This window comes from Amblyomma maculatum, chromosome 4 (genome assembly GCF_055883805.1).
Source record: "Amblyomma maculatum isolate TAMU_Amacu chromosome 4, ASM5588380v1, whole genome shotgun sequence".
In the NCBI taxonomy this organism is placed as follows: domain Eukaryota; kingdom Metazoa; phylum Arthropoda; class Arachnida; order Ixodida; family Ixodidae; genus Amblyomma; species Amblyomma maculatum.
In genome coordinates this window covers 131,755,692-131,780,622 of record NC_139347.1, presented here as the reverse complement: position 1 = coordinate 131,780,622, position 24,931 = coordinate 131,755,692, and the positions used below count along the sequence as shown (strand labels likewise).

At 45.6% G+C, this 24,931-nt stretch overlaps 1 protein-coding gene across 3 annotated transcripts in view; it reads right to left on the bottom strand.

The window, feature by feature from the left end:
- Positions 1-10,757: 10,757 nt before the first annotated feature.
- Positions 10,758-24,931, bottom strand: part of LOC146192599 (DENN domain-containing protein 2D-like) — a 72,970-nt gene continuing 58,796 nt past the window's right edge. For all 3 annotated transcript variants that reach the window (XR_014706766.1, XR_014706765.1, XM_084602496.1), the window contains 3 exons: positions 15,756-15,909; positions 13,453-13,545; positions 10,758-10,971 (listed from right to left, as the gene is read on the bottom strand). Coding sequence is in view for 1 of the 3 variants with exons in the window: in XM_084602496.1 (XP_084458622.1) it covers positions 10,931-10,971; positions 13,453-13,545; positions 15,756-15,909 (288 nt within the window). In the remaining 2 variants the exon portion in view is untranslated. The remainder of the gene's footprint in view (positions 10,972-13,452; positions 13,546-15,755; positions 15,910-24,931) is intronic.

Below are 24,931 nucleotides of genomic sequence, written 5' to 3'. Positions count from 1 at the left end.
GTTTGTTCACTTTGATGAGAGGGGCGTATGTGCACAAATTCCGATTTGGACGGGGAGCAATAAAGGCCGCAAAAACGGGCGTTAGTTGTCTACAATGTCCGCCGCTTATGTACGTGAAGGCCAACGTATTTTCGCGACATTCTGGAACAGTGAAAGCTCGAAAAACGTCATGGGTTCATTTATGGGTCACGTACGCACACACTTTTTCAGTGCGCTTGAAGGGGGGGGGGGGGGGTGGAGTCGATATGAGGGTGGTGAGGGTTCGATCCTTGTTTACTTAAAAATTTTCTCCAAAAATAGTAACATATATTTCCTGCAGGTGGCATCTCATTCACATAATACGCCTCGCATCTGTCATCAGCCCGCAATCGGCATGATCTGCGTGCACCTGCAGTTACCGCAAGCGCATTTCTGCACCCGCACGCCACAAAGCACGCCCATTGAGACGGCTCCATGCTGCAAAAACAAAAACTTCTAGAGAGCACGTTTTTTTAACGCAAGCTTGCCGTAAGGCATATTATAGAAACTCATGTAAATTATTCTCCGCAAGGAACCAGAGTAGGCTCCCGCTCTTATCGTATCCCAATTCCCGCAGAATCTGTGTCCTTGATGCCCTTGTCCCTACACAAGTCCGCAGCAGGTGGCGAACATACACTTCTGCAGCTAGGCATGTGGTTGGTCCGATATCTGCTTGAGATTCCCATCGGCATATGTTAACAACGGGGTAAGGGCCGCACCAGCTCTTATCCTTCTAAGGGAAACCTCCTCCAATCTCGTTAAGTTATGAAGGAGGGGAATGTACATGGGGGAATGAGGGCACGTGTACTTTTCCTTAAAGAGGATGATAAGATGGGAACAACGGAGCGGGCATTAAAAGGGAGCCTGGTGGGAGATGCATTAGTGTTTGGAACTTCGTGTGTGAGGTGATCAACTTTTCTCTACTCAGCGTTCTCAGCATAGTCTTGTCTCCGATGTATCTATAGATGCGTATCTTTGTTTTTTTATTGAGTGCGTGGATTTCCTGGGTTGCACATAGCGTCTTTGTCACTTTCTTCAGCTGTTTTAGGTCGCTAAGGAGTCTGTATAGATGTGGGCTTTTGTGATGGAATCTATTTTATTTATTGCCTCCATAGCATCATGGATTGCATACAGTTCCATCACAAGCGGGTCCGGGTATTCTGAAACATATTCTTTATGCACCTTTAGTTCACTGTGTGTTGGACTAGTAGCTGTTGTTCTACCACCATTTTCTATAATAGATGCGTCCGTATATACAGTGCAGGTACCTGGAAGTGCATCAACCATGAGGTCGGGATGCCAGCTTTTCTTTGTTAAGAAGCCGAGTGGCTTGTTTGTCGTAATAGTCGTGAATTCCCAAGGAAGGGGAGGGCGGTCAGCCATTGGTGGTGTTCTGTCACTTTATTACAATAAAGTGACAAGGATGCTATGGGCATAACATACTTTCGCTTCGTATACCTTGTTGCCTCTCGTTCAATTAATTCTGTCAATTTACTGATGTGTGCAAGTTCTTGGAGAATAAGGATGGGGTAAGTTTTGGTAAGGCCGTGATATTGCGCATTGCGTTTCTATTTATTGTTTCCAATTTCGCCCACTGCCGCCTCGTGAGTCTGGAATTGGGTCTGATATAGTGCCGCGAAACCTTCAAACAGTATTTGTTGTTTTTTGGCGGCCGCCGGCGCACAGGCTTATCACTCTGATTCTGGACCGCGTATCGGTTCCGTAATCTTTGTTTGTTAATGCTCGATGTCGCGAGTCACACCTTTATCAGTTTTGTTGTAGCACAAGATGCACCGAGATCTGTCTCGAAGGTTCCGGCCACTCGGGTGTCTTTCCACAATGTTCCAGCCCGTGCTAGTAGCTGTTTGGACGTTATCTAGATTGTTCTGTGCGGCCTTTAAATTGAGCGTTGCCGAGTGTGACGGGCATTCTTTGTTCGACGATCGACGAGCACGTTTGTTTCTATCGCCGCCGCCGAGTTGCTTAGTTCTTTTGCGGGCGCAAGTCAGCCCAAATAAAGAGTTTCTTTAGTGCAATCATCGACCCCTTCATTTGTGTCGTCGACCTCGTCACCACTACGTCACAATAGTATCCTCGGCTGCAACACCGATTGTATGTCTTGATATGTCCGTTCGAGCTCCTCCTTCCCGAGACAAAATGCGTTTTATCAAGTTTAAGGAAGTCGCAGCTACTTTTTTCACCTTATGAAGCCATTGTGTTCTTTTGCCGGATTTGTGAATTTCTAGGCCTAGAACTCTCAACTCGTCCACCTTTTGCAAAGCCTGATCTCTAATCTTTCACGCGACTCTTTGCGTTGCCAATTGTTTTCTTCCATTCTTGTTTGCAAAATAAATGTAGCAGGACTTTTGAGGTGACAATTCCAGACCTGCATCTTATACATACTCACCTATGGTATTTAAAGTCTCTTGCAGATACCGATTATGTCTCTCAAGTTGTTTATGAGCAGACCAAATCATGAACCGCACTTCTGGTATTTCAGCTAATTTTCACGCCAATGGATCAGTGCAATATTAAATAGCAAAGGTGCTAACGCTGACCGTTGTGGCACACCTCTGTTCGAGGTGTAATAGAGGGTTTACAAAAGTACGTCTGGCAACCATGAGCGGCACCCTGATCCCGCGCTGGCCGCCATATTTTGTTCACTCCATCCGTTCGCTTCGTGTCCGTCCGTCAGCGCTCGCCGTTCTGTTCGCACTTTTCACGTTTTAACCTAGTGTGCTGTGCTTGGACCTCTGTTCGGTCCCTGGCGGTTTCTGTTAGAGACGCCTAGGAGCGTATTTTGACAGCCGAGACGTGGAGGGGCCCACCGGCTGCGCTGCCGAGCGCAGTTACAAATTGCTCTACGAGTCGTGCATGCCCCCAACCCCCCCGCTCCTTCCTCGGAAATCCGCAGCGTCATCCCTATCCAGGTACAGTATCCAGAGTTCTGTAATGTGGATTCTTTTTGTCTGTGCGCCTTTGCTGTTTACTTAAATGCCTATGAGAGATCATCGCGAGTTTGTTCGCTTGGTTTGCGCAATCACCGTCGCTCATCCCACTGGAAGATACTTGGTAGGTGAAATGAGCGAGGATGCATTTTATTTTATGGTAAAAGGATCATGCGTAATTTGACGTAAGTTGGACTGGCGCTTAGCACTTTCCTTCCCATGCCGTCGACGCAGTATAGTTTGTCTCGGAAATAATCGGGGGCTGCTTAAAAAAAAAAATGTGCCATGGTAATTTGTGCTTCCAGTGATTGAATATTGATTGATGTGCGATGACGAGTTAATAAAATCTTTGTAACTAATTGATCAATTGATGAAATAAAAAAACGAAAAAAAGGAAAAATGGGAAAGTAAGGGTTTAAAGCTGTCAGAATGAAAAACCAGTGCTTGGTGATGCTACGGAAGAAAATTTAGAATGTGTAATTGATTAATTGAAATAATTGAAGAATGTGTTCAAAAGTGTCAAATTGCTCAGAATGGAAAGCCGGTTGTTGCTGACGCATGCGTATTGGTGTATAAAAATATAAAACGTCAAATAAAATAAAAATAAATAAACTAATGATAGAAATATAACATAGCATACATAACATAGAAATATAACATACATAACATATAACCTACTACACTTGTGTGTGGTATGTTACTTTTGATGAATTCATATTTCACTGCATTGTATTCTTTTCGCCCCTCCTGCTAGGGCCCAGTTAGGGCCTGCAGTACTTGGTAAATAAAATAAAGTATCGACGGAAAACATAAAACCAACCCCAGTATGCAGATCCATCTTCACATCGGAGGCAACACCATCACCTCCTCAAATGGGCAAATCCGCATTCTTGGCCTGCCCATATCAAGCTGCAACAGCCCCCAGAAATGGGTTCGTCAGTTACAACGCCTTTGGCCAGCACTGCTACATACTATTCGTCGCCTGTCCAACCGGCATGGCGGTGCGCGGCAGCATGCCTGCCGTGCGATGGCCAGAGCAGCGGCGGTCGGAAAAATCCTCTATGGTACACCGGTCCTCCAACTGTCGAAGACTGACTTCGCTAAGGTCGAACGCCTTCATCGCGCTACACTGCGCACTATTACCGGTCTACCTAAGCACACTCCTATAGCCGAACTTGAGCGTTTGGCCGCTCTTCCACCGCTCACTACCATCGTTACCGAGTCACAGACGCGTCATCGAATACGTCTAGAGAACACTGTCCAGGGGCGTCGCCTGCTGGCCTGGGATGAACAGCGTAACGACAAAACACCAGCCCTATATGCATCACTTCCCCCTTGGGAGATGCCAGTAGTCACACGCGTCCATCGCCGACCTATAAACCGCGATTTTGTCATTCCCCGGGAGCTCCTAGCTGCCCATCACCGACAAGAGCGAATCCCCGATACGACTGACATATACACCGACGCATCCATTACAAGCGAATTCGCATCTATGGCCTGGGTATGCGATGACAACCCTTCCCTTTCAGGCGCTTATGCCTGCCATCTACCTCAGGGTACCCCTCTTCACGCTGAACTCCTCGCGATTTGGGGAGCCTTGTCAGGAGTGCCTTGCACCGGAACTGGGTCACTACGTATTCTTACTGATTCCTTTGAAGCTTACAAGGAAATCGCTACTCCGGGTTCACAAGATGCAACAGCTACGGCTATACAGCGCCTCCTTAAACGCCACCAACTCGCGACCAGAACTGTCGCTATTCACTGGACCCCAGGTCACTCGGACGAATCAGGGGGCAATGCGGCGGCACACGCCGCGGCTGCCTTGGCAGGTGGGATGTCCACATTTACTTCCCCACCCCCCTTGCTTCATCCTTATTCGACCTTGGGCGGGCAACTCACCCCTTCTCTTGCCCTTATGCACTATACTCGGACCAGTCTTCGTAGCCTCAGTCAGCATCGCATGCAGGTGGCCACACCAGACCCACCTTTTACGAGAAGAACCCACCTCACCCGAAGTCAAGAAGTCTTTTTGAATAAGCTCATCGCCCATGCGGCTTACACGCCACATATTATGGCCCGCTGGCGTCAGTATAAAGAGAAAATGATTACGTGCCCCCACTGTACGACTCTAACCTGCGGCGGCATATCTCATTTACTTTGGGAATGCCCTGCTTTTTCTACTGGACGCCCCGAGATCGAACCCTACCGCCTGAACTACCGTTCCCTTCTAGAAACTGATGCAAACACACAGATGATATTTGCCAAGTATGGCTCGCTTAGTGGCCTGGTTAGAGCAATGTGATTCGAGTGACGACCTAAATAAACAATGAAGATTATGTCTACTCCCCTTTATCCCCATCCATGGCCATGAGCCTTCCCATTCAATAAAGGACATTCAATCAATCAATTAATAAATAAATAAATAAATAAAAGAGCTAAAATATAACACGCGAAGAAAAAAAAACATCGTGCGTATGTGTATGAGAGAGACACTGTCGCGTTATACCTTTAACGGCGGAGCTTAAGTGACCCCCTAATTTTTCTATAACGATATGATATAATATAAATCTAATTTTATGAACACAGCCAGTTGCACAAAGCACAAACACTTCGCAGTAATGTGAGTTGACTTTTCAAATTTCTTTTCGTTTCAGCCAAGTTCTTCCTCCCCGAGTTCCTCGAAGCTTCCAATGTCAGCGCTTTCATATGAGATTACGGCTTCAAATGTTTACTTTCTGACAGAGGGAATAAACAAGAAATCGACATATTTAAAAATTCCAGTGAATTTCAGGTAACTGTGAATTAGCGATCCATCGGGTCACTCGAAAAAACACAAAAGTGAAGCGCACGCTTCGTTATTTTATCGGCCGCGCAGGCAGGTATAAAACCTGAGCTGCGCGCTCTGGACGTGGACCGGTCGAAACGGGCTGTACGTGAGCATGTTACAACACACTACTGGGATGTCATCTTTTCCTGCTTTTCTAGACGCCGCGGGTTTGGCAGCCGCTTGCTTTTGCCGCTTGAAACACGCACCTCGGGCGCACTAGACAACCGTATTGCTCTCTGCACCAAGCACTACCATTTCGTACGACTGTAAAAAGTAGTATCGGTAATCATGCCCGTGTCTTAAATCAAATACACAATGGTAAATGTAACCTACGTACAAAATGTTTCAAAGAACGTATTTGCACAATAGCATTCGTTACACATGCATTGCTCTTCTCCTGTGTCCTCCATCGCAGCATAAGTTTATCCTTCAAGTTCACAAGGCTCCATAGCGCGCAAAACAATTAACCTTGCTGTTTTAGGTGGTAGCACATTCTGTGAGCTAGCTCCCAGTCAGAGGGACGTGCAGTAATGCTTAACATGATGCAAGTGACCCTTGTAAAGCCGATTAGGACTGCAAACGAACGGTCGCATACACGCGTATACCTTGATTCCGTGCGCGTCTATGACGGTGCGCTGTCTGCAGAAGGGCACGCAACAACATGCTGGCATCATTCCGAATAGAGCTTGGAGCTAACAGCGACTGCTGTGATGTTAAAAAATGAAGCAATCGCTTGTGAGCATACTAATGCACCTTTCGGTGCATGCACGGGTTTTACGAAGGCGCACGTTGACAGCGTACTCGATGGGAGGCGCGGGCGGACTGAGTAAAACATGGCCGCCGCGCACAGTTTCTGTTTTTTTCACTAGATGGCGCTAACTTTTGTAAAGCCTCTATTGCCAATTTGATTTCCGTTCATCCAGATAAAAACATCATGTCCTTAAGCAGATTATGTACTGCTTTTATGACCTACAAGGGAATGCCCATACATTCCATGTTGCTAACAATCTTGGCATGTAACACGTCATATGCCTTCGCCACGTCGGTAACCACTACAGTGTGCATGTGTATGACCTCTTCAGCAAGCATAGCCAGTCCATTTTCTGTGCCAAGGTTTGTTCGAAACCCAATTTGTTGAGCATGGTATTTTTTATTACTTTCCAGCCACCATGACAGGCGGGTGGCTGTCATCTTTTCATAGATGTTGCAAATTGTGGGTGTTAGCGAGATAAGCCGCAAAGATTCTAGGCTTGTGGGAGGTTTCCCAGCCTTTGGTATTGGGACTGCCATCGAGTGTTTCCAGCCAAGTGGAATGTCTTCTCCTTGCCGTACCTCATTTACCACATCCAACAAGCTAACTGCGGCTCCTTCTAAATTCTTGAAGAGATAATAAGGAATGTCGTCATGTCCAGGCACAGTTTTACCATTCGCTTCTTCTATAGCAGCCAATAACTCCAATTCGGTAAATGGTGATGTTATCCCTGTTTTATCAACCACATTCACTGTCAGTGAAGGTGCCGGATAATGTGCACGGTTCGGGAAGAAAAGGGAAGCAGCCTGATCTGCAGTCTCCTTCTCCTCTGCTGTAAGCTGTAATGCGAGTCTAATACTTTCCGCATGATCTTTAACCTGCCGCCTCTTTTCCATGCCATGGAAAGTCCTCCAGAGTGCCTTGTTGGTCGTTCCTGAGCCCAAACGTCTGTACCATTCATCCCATCTCCTATGAGCCAGCTGTTTTTCATATCGCCGTGCCTGTGCCGTCACTCTGTCTACCTCAATTTTTCTTAGCACGTCTTCAGGATGCCGACGAGCCTGTATCTCGGCCCGTTTTCGGCGTGCCCAAAGTTCTAGTAGGTGCAGGTTAAGAGTAGACTAATCTTCGTTCACTGTAGTTGAAATTGTGCGATCCTTGAGTACCCTTTGAAGGGTGGTAACGAGTATTTGGGCTAACTGAATGAGTTCGAGTATCCTGTCGTACACCATCCCAATGTGTTACAGAAGCTTTCTTTCGAATTTTCTTCACAAACAGGAACAAGTCCTGAGCTTTTATTTACAGATTTTCCAGGTCACTAGCTATTGTTTGTGATTTTGGAACCACGTGCGAGCTGTTTCCGCCAAATAGAAAATTAAGTTCGGCAGCATGATGCTCGCGTCCCAGTGGTTGTTTTTGCTGCAGCGCTTGTACCCATCCAGCCAGTCGTTAACATCTTGCTTGTCTTCGCCATTAAAGATGGGAGGGTGGTGGATCTTCGTATGACAGGCTGAGCCGATGCTGCTGCGATGGTAGGGCTGCCTCGGTGGTCATAGTGATCGTTGTTGGTGTCGTCGTGAGCCCAGATAGGTGGCGGCCACTGCCCAAATCTAGCTTTTCGCAGCGTAAATGGGCTATTCTGTGCACACGGGGATCTTGATTCACCTCCACGAAGATGATACGTGGCAATGAACACAACAGCTGAAGACGCGTGAATGTCCCGTCGAGCACCAACAGTTGCTATCACTTAGTCTTCTTCTGAGTCACTGTTGCTGATCGTTGTCTTCTTCAACGTCCAGCGAGGCAGAACATATATGTCACAATATGTTCCAAATTAAGAACAATACTAATGGGGACATGGTCACTACCCCACGCATCTAATTCCGCCTGCCATTGCGGTGCACCAGGGCCCTTCCATCACGTCGTCTGGTGAGTGTTTGTGTTTCAGGTAGTGTTGCGACTCCTGGATGATTTAGCAGTGTAAATTCCATTTCTGTGAAGGCAGTATGAACTTGATCACCCCTTTTAGAATCATAATCATATCTCCATACAGTGTTCAGAGCGTTAAAATCTCCACCGGTTAGTATTGCAATGCCATGGTATTAATGGCGAATATGCTTAGCCCATCCAAGATTAAGTACTGCGTTTCTTGGCCGAGCGTACGCGGGCACTAATATAAGGGGCGTTTTGTTCGGACGCGTGAGTACAGCAACTACTTCCCGCTGTGTGCTGCACCACTTGCTCAAATCGTGACATTTGGGGAATGTTGGCCCTAATATAGACGGCAGCTTTTCTAGGCGTTTCGGCCTCTGCTCTTGCTGGTTTATCAGGGATAGAAGGACACTGGTACTCTATATATCTTGTTATTGAATATATGCTATTGTGTTCCTGTATCAAGAACGCCCATGAATGCAGCTTGCCGTACAATAATTTTGTCTTGATTTCCCCAACTTTATTAGAGAGTCCTCTGTAGTTCCATTGTGTAATCTCTTGCCAACTGTTTCGGCTATTACTATCCATTGCGTGTGTCTTGTACCGCCTCCCATATTGTTGTGTTAGCGGCAGGTTTACAATTCGGAACATCCACTAACCTTGCTGTCATACTGCCTACAAGCGTATCTGTTTTTCTGAGCTCTCCTTTCAGCGTTGAGCTATATGCGCTTTCTTTTGTCAGAGCTGTACAATTTGTGCTGAAAGCAACGCCATTTCTTTTTCTATTGCATCCTGCTGGCTTGTGCAGTCTTTAAGTTCCGGAAAATTATCAGCAGTGAATGTTGTCGTGGTCCCTTTTGTGCGTCGTCCATTCTTCAGCGTGGAAAAAAAAGATGCACTGTTCTGTGCAACCACCGCCACAGGCTCTTCTTCAGGATCATCATCAAACAGCTCTTCGGCCAGAGCTGCAAATGTTTTTAACCACTACCGGTGCACTTTGTTTGTCGCCCAGCCTTTTTAACTCAAGCTTTTTCTTTTTTGTCGAACATCCAGAGGAAGTGATATCGTGATCATCAGATCTCCATAGGCCGCATTTGAACTTTACCTGTCCCGATTCAGTTATGTATTCTGGGTCAACTCCATATGGACAAACTTTTTGCATATGGCCTTCTCTGTAGCACCTATAACAGTGCACCGGTCTAGGTTTGCATGTTTTGGGTCTCAATATGCGGCCGTTGTAGTAAAATCTGTCCGGAAGATTGTCTGGCCCCTGCAATGTGATCAGAAAAGTGCCTCTGTTCCCCATACGATGTGCGGCTAACACAGTATGTGTTCCTGATATGAGGCCTCTGGCCACCCTCTCCGGGGAATCTTGTAGGTCTAGGTCTTAGACGACACATCGCCGAGTGTTCGGACCAGACACAAAATAAGTCTGGACAGAAAGATATTCTTCTGCCGTGACTGCAATTTGTATTACTGCAATCATTTTGTGTGCATCCTCAAGTGTGGCTAAATGCACTGTGGCAGCATTAGATACCCTGTGGCTTACAAATCCCTGGTAACCTATGGTACCAAGTGCTGCGTCTATCACTCTCCATATAGATCTGGTAGGTATCTGTGTGATATCAAACTGCACTGTTGGCCTGATATGCACTCTAAAGGTTTGTTGCAAGGCTGGTGTCGGAGAAGCAGAAGCTAGCTTATTAGGGGCGGCCCTTACCTTATTTGCCGTCGGTTCATTGACTAGCAGCCCAGGCAGTTTGATCAGCCGGGGTGTGTTAGGGACGATTTCCTATTGCATATCCATAGCCTGCTCTGCATCTTTTAGCTCGGGTAGCTGCCCGAGTGTTGTCCACGTTGCTCTGCGGCCAAGTGCGAGCTCCAGGTAACGGCTTGTTACCGCAGCCTGCCATTGTACTTGCAGGAGTCACAGCGACTACCGGAGGGTCCTTTGGTGTCCCCATGTTTGGCATCTTATCAGCGCTGAGGTCATTTTTCCCGGAAGCATTGAAGGAAATTAGTTCCAATAGTGTGACAAAAAAATCCAAAATTTTTTCTAATAAGGCAAGAAGTATACAGTGTGAGGTCAAGTTGGTGTGTTTGGTATGGATGATGCAACAAAGAAGCAAGAGAAAAGTCGGCAGTGGCCAGACCCCGGTGCAAGTCATGTAAGTCACATATTAATGCTTGGCAAAGGCATGCTTTGAAAGGCTCCTCAAGAGCCAAACTTTCCCTGAAAGGGCAACCAATGAAGTGAACAGGAACTGACAAACAACATGGCTCTTATAAAAGTAAAAATCTCTTTTAATCACTTCACAGTCTCACAATATACCACAGTGGTTAATTCCCTGGTCCTCGATGATGCTTGGTTTGGCTTGTACAGCAGCTCAACTTCCTACTTGAAAGACTGTGTGCAGTGGTGGCATGGCAGGACAGTCAGCTGCTGCTGCTCCTTCACTCACGCTGGAAAGCTTTGAGGTTCCTGAACATCTCACCTGCACAAACGGCACAAGGCAGCCACTTACACTTATGCTAGATTCTCACCCTCTTTCCATTGCATGCACATATGTATTTGTGCCATTTCACAAGCACATTAGTTAATACCAACAGTACAGCCATGGACAATTTGCTATCGGCAATACCACAGGGTAAACTAGTTGGCACAATGATGTGATCATCTAGGTTACAATGAAGCAGAAAAAGAATGACGTAGCAGAGAGATAAATTTTTCATCACAGGTACCTAATTAAAGGTAAATAATTAGGACATGCAATTGTGCTCAGTACAAGCTGTCGAACGATATATGACGGGGTGCTGCAGCTAAATGTTTCATTTTAATCACGGCTAACTAATTAACAGTAACTGACTAAGGTCTCCACTAAGCGTACTGAAATTATACTCGACATAAGCTATCCAACAATATACCACTCGACAGAATTTTCAATCAAGTTATCTATTAAACTGTATTTAATTTATGACACATAATTAGCAACTTGTCAGTAACATGGTCATAAACAGTCAGTAAGCCAAGTGGTCATGCACCAGTTCACCGTAGCACACTATACACTAAGCAAGACTTGTCACGAGGCACCCTAAGTCCCAGTTCAACCTTGATTGAGCTTGAGGGTCATCCTGATTCATTTAATATAAGTGGATCCTGTGTTTGTTCCTGGAGCAGAAGAGTTATATTTTATCAGTAGTTCATGTTCTTTGTAGGGCATAAGGTTATATCGTGAAATTGAAAACTGTCCACGTCAAAGGCAAGCCCAGTTTTTAATTCTATGAATTTGCAGAGTTGCATGATATGTCGAACCCGGATATATCGAATTTCGGTTATATCGAACTCACAGAATATCCCCTTGAAAATTCCATGTAAAAGTATAGAAAAGCCGCATCATATATCGGACTCAATTTCATTGGTCGTTCGATATATTAAACTCCGCATCATCCTCGGCCGTTTGCCGCGTGACGTTTTCAAGCCATGCGCAGAAGGAATGAGAGGGGACAGTTCGGCGACAGCTGGTCTAGGGCAGCACCGTGCCCATTCCCCAAAGGCGCGTGCATCAGCGGTTATCGTTTCCCGTGCGCCAGCACGTGACGTTTGCAAGCCATGTGGGTGAATGAGCCATAGAGAACCGGTAGGGACGACAAGGGAAAACTGCGACAGAGCGAAGTGCAAGGATGTGCCCATTCTTTTGCCGAGCGATTTCTCTCCATCTCTTCCGGCCTTCGTTCGCAGTAGCACGTGCTACGCATGCGCCAAGCCAGCTCAGCCTGTTTTCAGACAGAACGTCGGACGCTTTCTCCAGTGTGTGTTGCGAACCCTCTGCGCGCGGCGGCTGACGTGGCTATGGCGCCTGCGGACGGTAAAGAAGCAGCAGATCTTTTTCTTTAATTTTTTTTTGCAAGAGTAGTCCATTCTTACTGCTGTGCTGTACGCGCGGCGTAGCGCAAGGTATGACAGATGCGAACGTTAAGAGGGCGGCATTTTTTTTTTCTCTTGTGGGAGTCATTTATACTTGCATGTATGAATCGACGAAAGCACACGGTCAGCTGCGATCATGACACCGGCTTTTAGCATTGTTCGCTTCAAACGGCATTTGCAGCTATTACACTTCTAATGATTTTGTGACAGTGGACTACGCCCACCCCAAGAGTGGCGTGATAATCGAACCAGGCTTGTGCAATCAAGTCATCACGGGCACTCTGCCAAGTTCGCTCCCCGCCACCGCAGGAGCTATCAAAACGATAAACATGCCGTGACGTTATTGCTGCACAGCATCTTAGCACGCTGCCAAAAAATGAGATGTGGATGAGACTGAAACGAAGTGGCGCGCGCCATCGACATGCAAGCGAAAACGCTCACAATTTCTACCGCGGCAACATAGAAACCTTGTTTTGAGCTGCCACGGTGGCTCGAGCAGCGTGAGGGATGCAGTTCCAACAAGTTGGAAATTTTTCGCCCTGTCGCTGCTGCTCGTCACTGAGATCACTCAATCGCTTGCATGTGAGCGAGCTGGTCTTAACACTTTTTTTTTTTTCAAATTTTCGGGTGCAAAAATGGAGGGTGGGTTCATTATGCGAGTGGGTTGATTACGTGACAAATAAGGTATCGTTTTTTCGCATCCTAAGTGCCATAACAAGCCGATTTCTGTATATCAAATTATTGATATATAGAACTATCTCGCAACCCCCTTCGAGTTCGATATATCAGAGTTCGACTCTATAGAGAACATGAAACTCGAGACTTTTGTTCCTGTTGCCTTGCCATAATCTATGGGGGAACAGAAAATTCCTTTATTCTGTTTTCTGTACAGCTCACACTAGAATCTATTCTACACAGACAGGATTGAATGCAATGCTTTTGCACAAAACTCTGTCACTATCCCAAAACTGCCCACCAATGAAATCTGCGCCCTTTGTACTTGAGTGGGCACACGACAGTGAGGACCACGGTGTCTGCAGCGCACACTCACCGATGGTGCGGACCTTCTTGCCCAGCTGCCGCAGCCCTCGGCCGGATTGCTCCAGATCTAGGAGGTACTCGGCCGCACGCTGCTCGAACAACCCTGGGTGAGAGAGACGAGGACGACACCTGCCTTGCAATGGGGGCCAAACAATGCTTGTACAACACACTCTGGCACAGAGGAGTCTTGTCTAAAAGAGTGCATCCTTCAAGCTGCAAGGTGGAGTCTAGAAACTGAGCTTCTGTCGGCTAGAAAAGGTAACAAAACACAAATCTGATTACAGAAATTTGAACGTGGAAAATGTGCGTCAGCTAGCACATCATAATGATTATGCACGGAAAGATGCCAATACCATGAAGATAAAAAATTTAGAGGGCACTTTGGACCACTAAAGTGCAATGAGGCGAAAGCCATTGTAGTGCGGTGGATTGTAGCCCTCCACTACAGCACCTCTATCTCCCTCTCTTCTTTTACTCCCACCTTCCTCCCTTCCTTTATGGCGTGGTATACATGTGTCCGTGCAGAATTGTGACAGACACTGCACTTTTTTTATCCTGCAAATCAACTTCAAATGCCAGTGATGCCTGCTGTACTAACACCTCCTAAACATCTGGGTCTGCTTCTGCTTACTGTGTGCTGTGGCGTTTGAGCAAGTGCCAAATGAAAGGCGCCGAATGGATGCCTGGATCTGACGCCCAGCGGAGTCAGCTTCGTATATGCATGAATCGCCTAGTGACGTCCTGAACTGTGGTGATGGTACATCGTGCACCCTTTGTCGAACACAACCAGCATTCACCCGCGGAATCCCAGTATCATCCTCATGGCACAACAAGGGGAATTATGATGAACGTTTCACGATGTGGGGCATGGCGCAGTTGGTAAAGCACTTGTCTGGGTATCCAAGGGATGGATGTTCGATTCTCAATGAAGACAAGGTTTATTTATTTATTTTTAACTATGTACCTCGAAAATGTGGCACCCTCTACCGACAGCACCTGCTGACAACGATGACAGCTTAAAGGCTTTCACCTTAAAACTCTGTCTTGGCCCCTTTCCCACAAATTATTCAGTTAGTATTAATGCTGTCGCGGTCTCCTCAGCTTACAAGCTCAGGTAGGTCGCTCACATGCAGCATCCTTGGCTCAAGCTCATGCCCGGCATCGGTTGTCTCTGCAGCTGATGCTAAATCATATCTATAACGATGACCAAGGATAACGGCTCAAGTTAGAAATTCTCCCCTGTCTTGTAAAGCATATCGCCGCTTTGCAGCCACTGCTCTCTCACTTAGTACTCCATTTCAACACTTTCTACTTCTGCACTACCGTTTTGGCTTCTCTGCACCCTTCGTTCCTCGCTCTGTGATCCGTCTGGTCTGCATCACCGATACTAATAATAATTCGTTCACAGGAAAGGAAAGGCACAGTATCTGTCACACTTGTTCTGTGGCACCTGACCCGCACCATAAGGAAAGGGAGGAAGGTGGGAGTGAAAGTGGAAAAAGAGAAAGAAGGCCGTATTGAAGGGCCCCGGAGTAATTTCTACCACCTGGGGATCTTTAACGTGCACTGACATCGCACAGCACATGGACGCCACTTCTTTTCTCCTCTATCGAAACGCAGCCGCCAGTGGTTGGGATCGAACCCGGGTACTCTGGCACAATAGTCGGGCGTCTTACCAATGCGCCACGTGGCACATCACAGATACTATTTGACTACAACAATAAGCATGCACAGGATGTATTGTGACCTATTGTGCAGGTGTGCAAGCAGCTTGAGAACGCAAGTAGTGCATTAGGGGATATGTGGTACCGACCAGAAGCCCTCTCTTTTGTGTGTATATCTTCCCTCCTCTGGCGCACTCACTCTTTAGACAGCCTGCTGGACATAGTCCGCCAGTAAAGATGACACTCTCCACATAATACCTGGCCCATCTCGTACACTTCCGACAACACAAGCCGAAACATAGGCTGGGAATCTTACCCTGACAGCTAATGGTGTGGAGCAAAACACAGGCGTGGCCCCCAGCGGCTATTTTTGTGAGCAAAGTGCAAGGTGTCTCAATGATTCTTTTTTTTTTGCCCGGACTCCAGAGCCAGCATACACTGCTAACTTCTAAACAGTGACCACATTTAAGTGTCAAGAGTGAAACTCGAGCGTGATAAAAAAAATGTTTAAATACAATTTTCTCAGCAATAATTTGCCGAAGAGTTGACACAGAAAGCGTAGTCCCTTTTTCCCATGGTCACAGCCGCAACAAAAAAGATGTTTCAGTGATTGCATTATTACAGGTGGGACTTGTCACAGAGTGCTCACCCTTGGGAAGCAGGTGATGTTGCGGTGTCCGTGCAAGCTGCCGCAGGCGCTCCGTCCTTTCCCGAACAAACTGCTCAAAGGCCTGCGTCTCCACAAACCACTGCAGGAACATCTGGGCTCCTCGCGAGGATGGGGCACGGATGAAGGCATCCCGCTGAAACAACAGAGCACAAGAAGAGTGTGCTGCAACCACTTCAGCTGACCAATTTCGTATCAGAAAGGATGGTAGGCAGCTTTGCTGCTTGAAATGCCGCCCATGGGCCAGCCCTGCTCGACTAACCTCTGCACATGAAAACAATGCATGTGCATAAGATCTCTCATTAATCATAAACACCATTAGAGCCGCATTAAGATTATGCAGTCAGCTACCACAAAAGGCCGACTTTTCAAATGAGGTGCTGTCAATAAACCATGTTTGGAATCCTCAACCAAGTCACGAAGCAATGCACATCATAAGCCTGGAATCAGAAGGTTAGGAGCAAGGTCAATTTTTTTTTGTCTCCTGCGCAGTTTTCCAGCATCTTATCATTTGCTGTCGGAGTTTTGGTGTCAAAAAGTATCTTAGGAGCATATTTCCACGTATGTCTGCACACTGAGATGTGAGGTATGATAGAATCTCTATGATACGAATTTCCGGCGAAACCTCGTTACAAGAGACAATCAAGGGACCCGAAAAGGATGTCTCTTGTAAGCAAGGTCTCTAGTAAACAAAAATTCTAAAAATACAGTGTTAATCATTTTATTACAGATCGGCATATAAATGCATTCACCCGTATTAACAGTAAATTGTTCAGGAAAGCTTAAGGGGGGACGCGGGTCTTAAACTGGTCAAAAATGGGCGAAAAATTGATTTTGAGAAAAATACATTTTCAGAATGTCTGCACCTTTGAGCACTAGCCTTCAAAATATCAACACTGAATTCGATCGGGAAATACGGTAAACTCGACTTTTAAAACGCCACGGGAGCCTCGAAATGGCCAAAAAAGGGGTGAAAATTGTTCGAACTTCCCGCGCGCGCCGCGGGTGAAGCAGCCGGCTGGTCGCCGCCATCTTGGACTTGTTTTGAAGCTTGTTTCTTTGTGCGCATTTTGCGACATCTCCAAATGACGTCGCTCAAACAGAACGACCACCGTCGCGGGTTTTCCGAAAGCCGTTTCCGATCCGCTGATTGGCTGGAGCGCGCGCTCGCGAAGCGAGCCCCTCGTCTCGCGCTTCCCATTGGCCAGCGCGACTGACGCCATTTTTTTTTTTTTTGTTTTTAACGTTCTTCGTCGCGGCTGCTGCTTCGCTTCAGTCGTTCCCGCAGCCGGTGCTGGTCTTTAAACGTAGCTCGGTAGACTTAGCCGTATCAGGAGCGTATTGAAAACGGAAGCGCCTAGCGAGTGCGCGTCGAAGAACGACTGCGGCACGTCCGGCGGCGTATAATCGTTTGCGAGCGGTTCAGAGGCATCAAAAGATAGCATCGATAGATTGAACTGTTCAGCTGATACTCATGGTCCTCACCGACGCTACCACTTAGTTGCTTTTTTATCGCGTCGCTTCAGACGACAGGCGAGCCTGACATCGCGCCGTTGCCCGCGTTCATTTTCCGCGGACGGTTTCGCTCTTTTTTTTCAGATATTTATTTATTTATTTATTTATTTATTTATTTATTGAACCTTACAGGCCCCGAAGGGCATTGTGTAAGGGAGGTTACAATATCAAGGTTAATGGCTGTAAACAAGGAGCAGACACTAGGTATTACATAATTTCAAACATAAACGAATTCCCAACGTAATTATACATGGTCGCTACAGAATAGAGTACATGCAGATGCATATAAAAATATGAGAGAAAACATTTAGAAAGAAAGGCAACATGATAATAGTATAACATAGGTCCATTGAACTAGCAATACAAACTTAACACTTTCTCACGGAATGAAGCAGGACTATTTATCGATGCAATTGAATCGGGAAGATCATTCCAGAGTGAAATGGCGCGAGGAAGTGCAGATGAGTTGAAAGCTTTCGTACGGCCAAAGATGCGAGAAAAACTAAGATGATTGTGCAAGCGTCTAGACGTGCGCAGTGGATTGCTTAGTGGCAGCGGCGAAGGCCTATTCGTATACACATACTTGTGTAACAAGCACAGAAGCGAAACTTGGCGGCGATTTTCTAGAGGCGGGAGAACATGTTCTTTTTTCATTTCAGACACACTAGATTGGCGGATATAGTTGTTGGAAATAAATCTGGCAGCTCTGTTTTGTATCGATTCTAATTTTATGTTCAGATAGTTCTGGTGTGGTGACCATATCGAAGACGCAAATTCAAGCTGGGAGCGTACATAGGTTATGTAAGCTAATTTTCGGACATGAGCGGGCGCTTTTTTAAGGTTACGGCGGAGATAACCAAGAGAGCGAGATGCTTTAGCACAGATGGAAGTGATATGTTCGTTCCAGGATAGGTTCGGTGTTAAAAGAATGCCCAGGTACTTGTACGACGGTGTCTCAGACAGAGGCACATTATTTAAGAAGTAACAGAACTTGGATTGAGAACGTTTACGGCTGAAAGTCATTATTTTACATTTGGAGGGGTTAAGCGTCATGAGCCAGTTTTCACACCACCTAGCAATATTATTAAGATCCTGCTGAAGAAGGTGATGGTCATTAGTCGATTTTATTTCTCGGTAAATTATACAATCATCAGCAAACATACGGACAACGGACGATGTATTAGTTGGGAGATCATTAATATAAATAAGGAAGAACAAAGGACCGAGAACGCTGCCTTGAGGAACACCCGAAGTAACAGAAGAAGATGACGAGGAGTAATTATTAACGAAGGTAAACTGTTCGCGAAGAAAAAGAAAGTTTCGAAGCCATGATAAAGTGAGGGAATCAAGACGAAGTGCTGACAATTTGGAGATTAGACGACAATGGGCTACTCGGTCAAATGCCTTCGAAAAATCAAGAAATATGCAGTCTGTTTGTTCATTTTTATTCATATTAAAATTAAGATCAGTTGTTAGCTCGAGCAGCTGAGTGTCACACGAATAACCTTTTCTAAAGCCGTGCTGATTAGGAAAGAAAAAGTTATTAGACTCAAGATGACGGCGGACGTTAGAAGAAACAATGTGCTCGAGTAGTTTACAGCATATGCATGTGAGCGAGATGGGCCTGTAACTGTCAGGAGAACTTCTATCACCGCTTTTAAAAACTGGAATTATTTTTGCCATTTCCCACTCAGCAGGGAGTTGACCTGTCTGTAATGATTGCTGGAATATACGGCACAATATTTCGCTGCAAATGGGCTTTAAATTCTTCAGTACCTTCGAGTTGATATTGTCAACGCCAGATGAAGTAGAAAGGTTCAGATTGTTGATTAGAAGAGATATGCCCTCAACTGTTATAGTAATGTCGAAGTAATTGCGTCGCTGCGCTCAAGGGGTGTGAAAGTTCGAGCTTTCGCTCCAGCAAGGGACTCCGCGTGCGGCCCTGCATGCGCTGTACAGCAAAGTAGCAAAGTTTCATTCTGCAACATTAGCCAATTTATTAGGTCATTCCAGTATGCCGCTGGTGCTTTGGTCTTAAACTTTGTGCAGGTTTATTAATATTGCAAGACCGTTTTATCGTAATTTTGAGTATCTGTTTGCCTTGAAGGGCACTGCCACAGGCATATGAAGTTGTAAATAAAGCGGTAACCGCATGAGGCGACAACCCCTAGCGATCCGTCGCGCGACGCCGCCGCCAACGCCTGTCGTTGTCGCTGGTGCATACCGCACGGAGCGACGGTGCTCAGCGACAGAAGCGCGTTTTCAGCGTTGCTCTGTTACCGCCGCCTCGTCATTCGGTCAAAGGGAATGCAAATATCCCATTTTCAACACTAAACAGCATGAAGTACGATAAAACACTGATGAAATTTCTTGTAACGCATCGTATTTTAAAGGGTCACAGGGCAGCGGTGCGTTACTATACACTGCGATGCCGACTTGCATTGCAAGCAGCGACTTTCTCCTGCTCCTTTCGGAAATTAACAATATCAAGCCACGCTAACCTTTTTCTTTATTTTATTACCCTTCCAAGCTTTTACTGAATTATCTCGATGCACTCATATATATACACGGATCAGACGAAGTGAGCGCGTGAAGGCACCAGGTTCTTCGCCCAAACCGAACTAGGAAAACTAACTTCACACGCAATAAAAAGAAAGCCAGAACGGAAGTTGAGCACCCTAAAGCCCTCTGCGATTGGCTGCCTCGCGAGCTGCTTCCGGGCGACACGCGAAATTTTCTAAAAACCCAGAAACCGAGCAACGGCGACGAGCGGCAATGCTTTGGCGGCCCTCAGCCCGTCGCGCGACGGCGTCGCGCGGCATGTCGTCGCGAATTGTCGCCTAATGCGGTTAGTGCTTAACGCTTCTCCCGCTGGTTCTAGTGGCGGTATATTTAGACTTTGTGGCAAGCTTTTACCAGTATTTGGGGAGGGTACTGTATATGTTTAGTATATAGCCTTCCTCATGAAGAACAAAGCCTCACAACGATTCCATTTATATTACCATAGCTGCAGTGTAGCAAAAGTTAAAGGTTGTCTCAAAATGCAAATACGTTTTTCTCAGTGCTGTTTCTGGACACTGCACTCAGCCTTACTGTGCTTTTTCTCTGCATTGTCGCCGAGTGACAATGACAAATTTAGCACCACTGCAGTCATATTGAAAAGATCAGGGGGTGATCCAACACTTACATCACTCTATCGAGATTTTTTCAAATTGCCATTAAAATAATATTGCATGTCAAAAAATTTTGCTGATTTCCTAATGGCATACACTACCTTGGCCATGGGTAATGGTGATAGTTTCAGTTTTATTTGACATAATCAAAATCCAAAGACAGTTTTGGAAATGGGAAGAGCATGACATTTTTGGTGAGAAATATCACAGTGAGGCTACTGATTGTTCAAGTTATAATATGTGGTCAAACTTCAAATGCAGTTTTCTCAGTTTCATATTTTTGGTCGATCTCTACAGTCTTCGCAGGGTTTTGATAACTTCTTTTTAGTTCACACAAATAACTTTGGTACCATTTTCTTCAGAGAGAAATGAAGTACCCGATGACATTTTTAGTTCTTTAGTTTAGGCAATGGATAAATGTCAATTTGAGATTAGCTTAATGAGTTCGTTTCAAATAATGCAGCCTTTTACTCTCACCATAGTATGTGAGAATGACATGCCTTTTTGAGGAAAACGAAGGATGTCATCAGGTATGGGAAGACTTTGGCTATCAATCTATGTAATTAAAAGCAACGAAATGCAATGAGAAAGTTCATTAAAGCTGCGTAAGAAATTAACTAATTATGCTCTGGACTTTGTTAGATAACTTTTGATCTAATACCACCAGCTCAATTATAATTACATTTTTGAAATCAGGAGAGAAAACCACATCTGTGTGCAAAGTTTCGTCTAGCCATAACTAAAAAAGTTAGTTTTAAGACCCTCGTCCCCCCTTAAAGAAGTCCTTTATACTACTATGTATTTTTGTAAGTGCAGAGTGTATTCCTTCCCAAATTCTGGAGGTAAAGCTCTTCACTTTGCAAGCTCATAATACCTTTGAAGCATTCTTATATGCTCATCACCCTCAGATGCTTACACTTTTTCCTGTGAAGTGTCCTCATAGTCACCCTCTATGACACATGTGCTATTTACTTGCACGAGAATTACAGTCTGTAAGCTCTCCGGGAGCACACGAGATCTACATCTGCAGATACGAATTCCTCAAAAGATTCTGGTACCTCAGCAGTCTCTTGGATGCTTGCCCAAGCTTTATCTTCAAGGAAGCTCTCCACAGTATTCATATATGGGTCCTCTTACATCGTGTCACAATTAAAGTCTGCTTGTCTGAAACAGTTTTTCACAGCTTCACTTCTGAGGCCATTCCAGACACCTGAAATCACCTGAACAGCAAACTTCGCATCAGTTACCACTATACAGTCTTGCTGCCTGTCAAGCAACAGGCGTTCTACCAACCTTGTTTTGTACAGGAACTTGACAGAGTACACAATGCTATTGTCTAATGGTTGAAGGTAGAGTGTGGGGTTCGGAGGGAAAAAATAACTTTGGTGGCTTTGAGCACAAAAACTTTGGTGCTGCAAGAAGAATTGTCCAGAAAGAGAAGGCCATCAGGATTCTGAGCTATCATCGTGCGATACAGTTTTAACAATGAGGAGTTAAAAATGCTAGATGTCATTCATGCATTTTGGCTTGCTTCGTAGGTAACACTAATGCAATGACAGTGGCTGAAACAACAGGGTCGTTTTGACTTTCCAGTCATAGGGAAGCACTCCTTCTCAGTTCCTGACATATTTCAACAAAAAGGATGCAAATAGGAACAGGATTTGACTAAGGGAATCTGAAGTGCAGCATGTACGAGTTGGTATGCTTCAGCTGCATTGCATGAGCACACCTGGGTTGTGTCTCTTCTAAATAGTGAAGATTTTACTCCAGGGACTTGAAAAAGTTGTCCTTAGTAACCTAGTGTCTCTTGTAATCATGTCTCTTATATGCAATGTTGTTAACAAGGCAGACATGGGAAAGGCAACCAACCATTTTCAAATGTCTCTTATAACCGACTGTCTCTTGTAACGAGATTTTACATATGAATTCGTCACACTCCTCAGCAAGAGTGCATTGTGTGCAAACGTGCAGAATTTCAGACATTCTGAACACACTCCTGTGCCACTACGAATGACATGGACTTGTAAACGATCCGCGACCACAGCCTTGCGCGCTGTCCAGTATGCGCACATCATTGACACCAAGATCGCTAACTCACTGTAGCATGATTCTGTTTGCTCAACTATGGAGCCCTCTGAGCAGCGTCATCTCACGAAAAATAGCAAATATTGTTAAAAAAAATATATAAGCAATTAATTAAAGCTCACTATTTCCATCACTTCTGTGGTGCAATGGATTGACGCCAACATATCTGAATGCCGAAACATCAGTCTGAATCTACTTTATACAACTTTCTTTTTTTCCTGCATTCTTTTTTTTTTAAATCAGAACACTCAAATGAATTGCTAACACATTCACAGAGGATGCGCTTCCCTTTAGGTTGCAGTATAATATGTTTCAGAATACTATAACACCTGTGAAACTAGCCAAGAATAGAGCTGGAAGATGACATCAAATGTTTGGGTACGGCAGCACTCACACTATACAATTGCCTTCACAGTTATTATTTCCCGCCTTCAGTCGCTGTGCTACCCTTAAGTTGCGTTCAGCAACACTTCTGAGCAGCAATCACAGTTTAACTCCCTGGCATACAACCACTGAGGAGGAGGAAGAAGTTCCGGGATACTATCACAGAGAAATTGGAATTATGGCTCACTGTACGCACTGCGAGAAGTTCGCGGCAGCATGTGACCCGCATGTCACTGCCGTCGCAATTGCCTGTCATGCTGTATGTGCAAGAGGCAGCTTTTGGCAAGAAGCGGCCTGCACACTAATGAGGCCACAATCACCTGTTGAGCTTTACATGCTGCGAGAAGTTTGAGGCGACGTGCGGCCTGCAAATCACCGACGCAGCGATCGGCAGTTGCGCACTGTGAACAGTTGGTAGCGGCAAAAGCAGCAGGCGCGCACAGTCCACAATTCTATTCGACTTTGGGCAGCCTGCCGGCAGCTAGAAAATCCACTTCTGACAAAAAGTGCCACAGTGGTCATATGGGCTGGCGGCCACCAGAATCTGCCAGCCGCCCAAGACTATATGCCGACTCTAAGATGGCAAGTTGCACTGTATGTGCGAGGAGCAGTTTAAGGCGGTGCCATGCCTGTACATCGATGACATCATGATCGCCTGTCGCTCTTTACATGCCATGAGAAATTAGTGGTAGCGGAAGCGGCCCGCACGTTGCTGATTCCACGATCACTAGTCGTTTATTGGCCTTGAGATGAGGAAAGTCGCCACCCCGCGGCGAAAGTGTGGATGCGCGTCTTTGTCGTGTGCCAGCCAGCAGTGATTTACATGCGCGCGTGCGGTGTGTACAAACGTGTTTTTGTTTGTTTTGCGGTTCTGGTGAGCTTTTGCTTACCAACTACCCTTTGCAAAAGAAATGTGCACAGGATATCATCTCATGCTCAAAACAAATTTATATATACTTGTCCATATTGAGTATGTCATGCTGGATAAGGATATCATCAATCAGTCGCAATCTTCGGCGCTTATGATTCTTTAACGTGCAGCATCTTAATGAAGTGATGCTATAGTTAGGTGCCGTCAATGTAACATAATTCAAGCGCTCGGGAATCATACATTCCCGTTTCAGTTGAATACCACAGCTACTCAAGCATGCGACCGCAGACTGTTCCATGGCAGAATGCAGTTTGAACAAGCCAATCTGTGTCTTCTGTATGCATGATTGAGTTGAGTACCTTCCTTTATTATATATTTCTTTTTTTGCTATTAAACTTGCATCGAGGTTTCTCGGTGTGGTAGGGAGCTCGACTGCTGGGAACAACCCCAGGTGGCCAACGACACTGAAGCCCGCCAACTACATTATCCATCATAGCCGCTTTCGCTTTGATGCATTAAAACACCATAAATTTTTTCTCTTTTTGCTCTTGAAGGCTTCTGCACACCCGTAACAGGGGCAGTGAGCAAATTTTGCTCAGTTCTGCATTTAACCTTTAATCCTAGAGTCAGGTTCGATATAATGAACCAGGGTGTGTCTCGATTCACTTTAAAGTACTGCAGGCCACAGCAAGAACCTTGCATCTGTGTGGGCTTGACACTAAATTTGCCTGTCTGACACTCGTATAAGGTACGTGCACACTGTTGAAGAGGTGGTAAAAAAGACAAAGCTGTCATTAGGCAAGTAGTACACAACAAAAATATCAGACCCATGAGCGCGGTACAACGCAAAAGAAGTGCGAAACGACGCCAGTAAAACTAAAAGATGGGTGGTTGCAAGCCTTTTTTTCCCTAAAGTCAGCACTTGTTTTCCACATTATTGGCAAAATCCATGTTTTTCTGCAAGATTGAAACACTCTGAATAGTAAAAGGCTAATGCATTTCAGAATCCATGTTTTCTTTACCGACAAACCTGCTGTAAAAGTGGAAGCAAACCTACGCCGTGCGTATTTCTGTGAGCGTCGCCAGCTGCCGATCCACATTATTGAAGCGACGGTAGCACCACCTCTAGG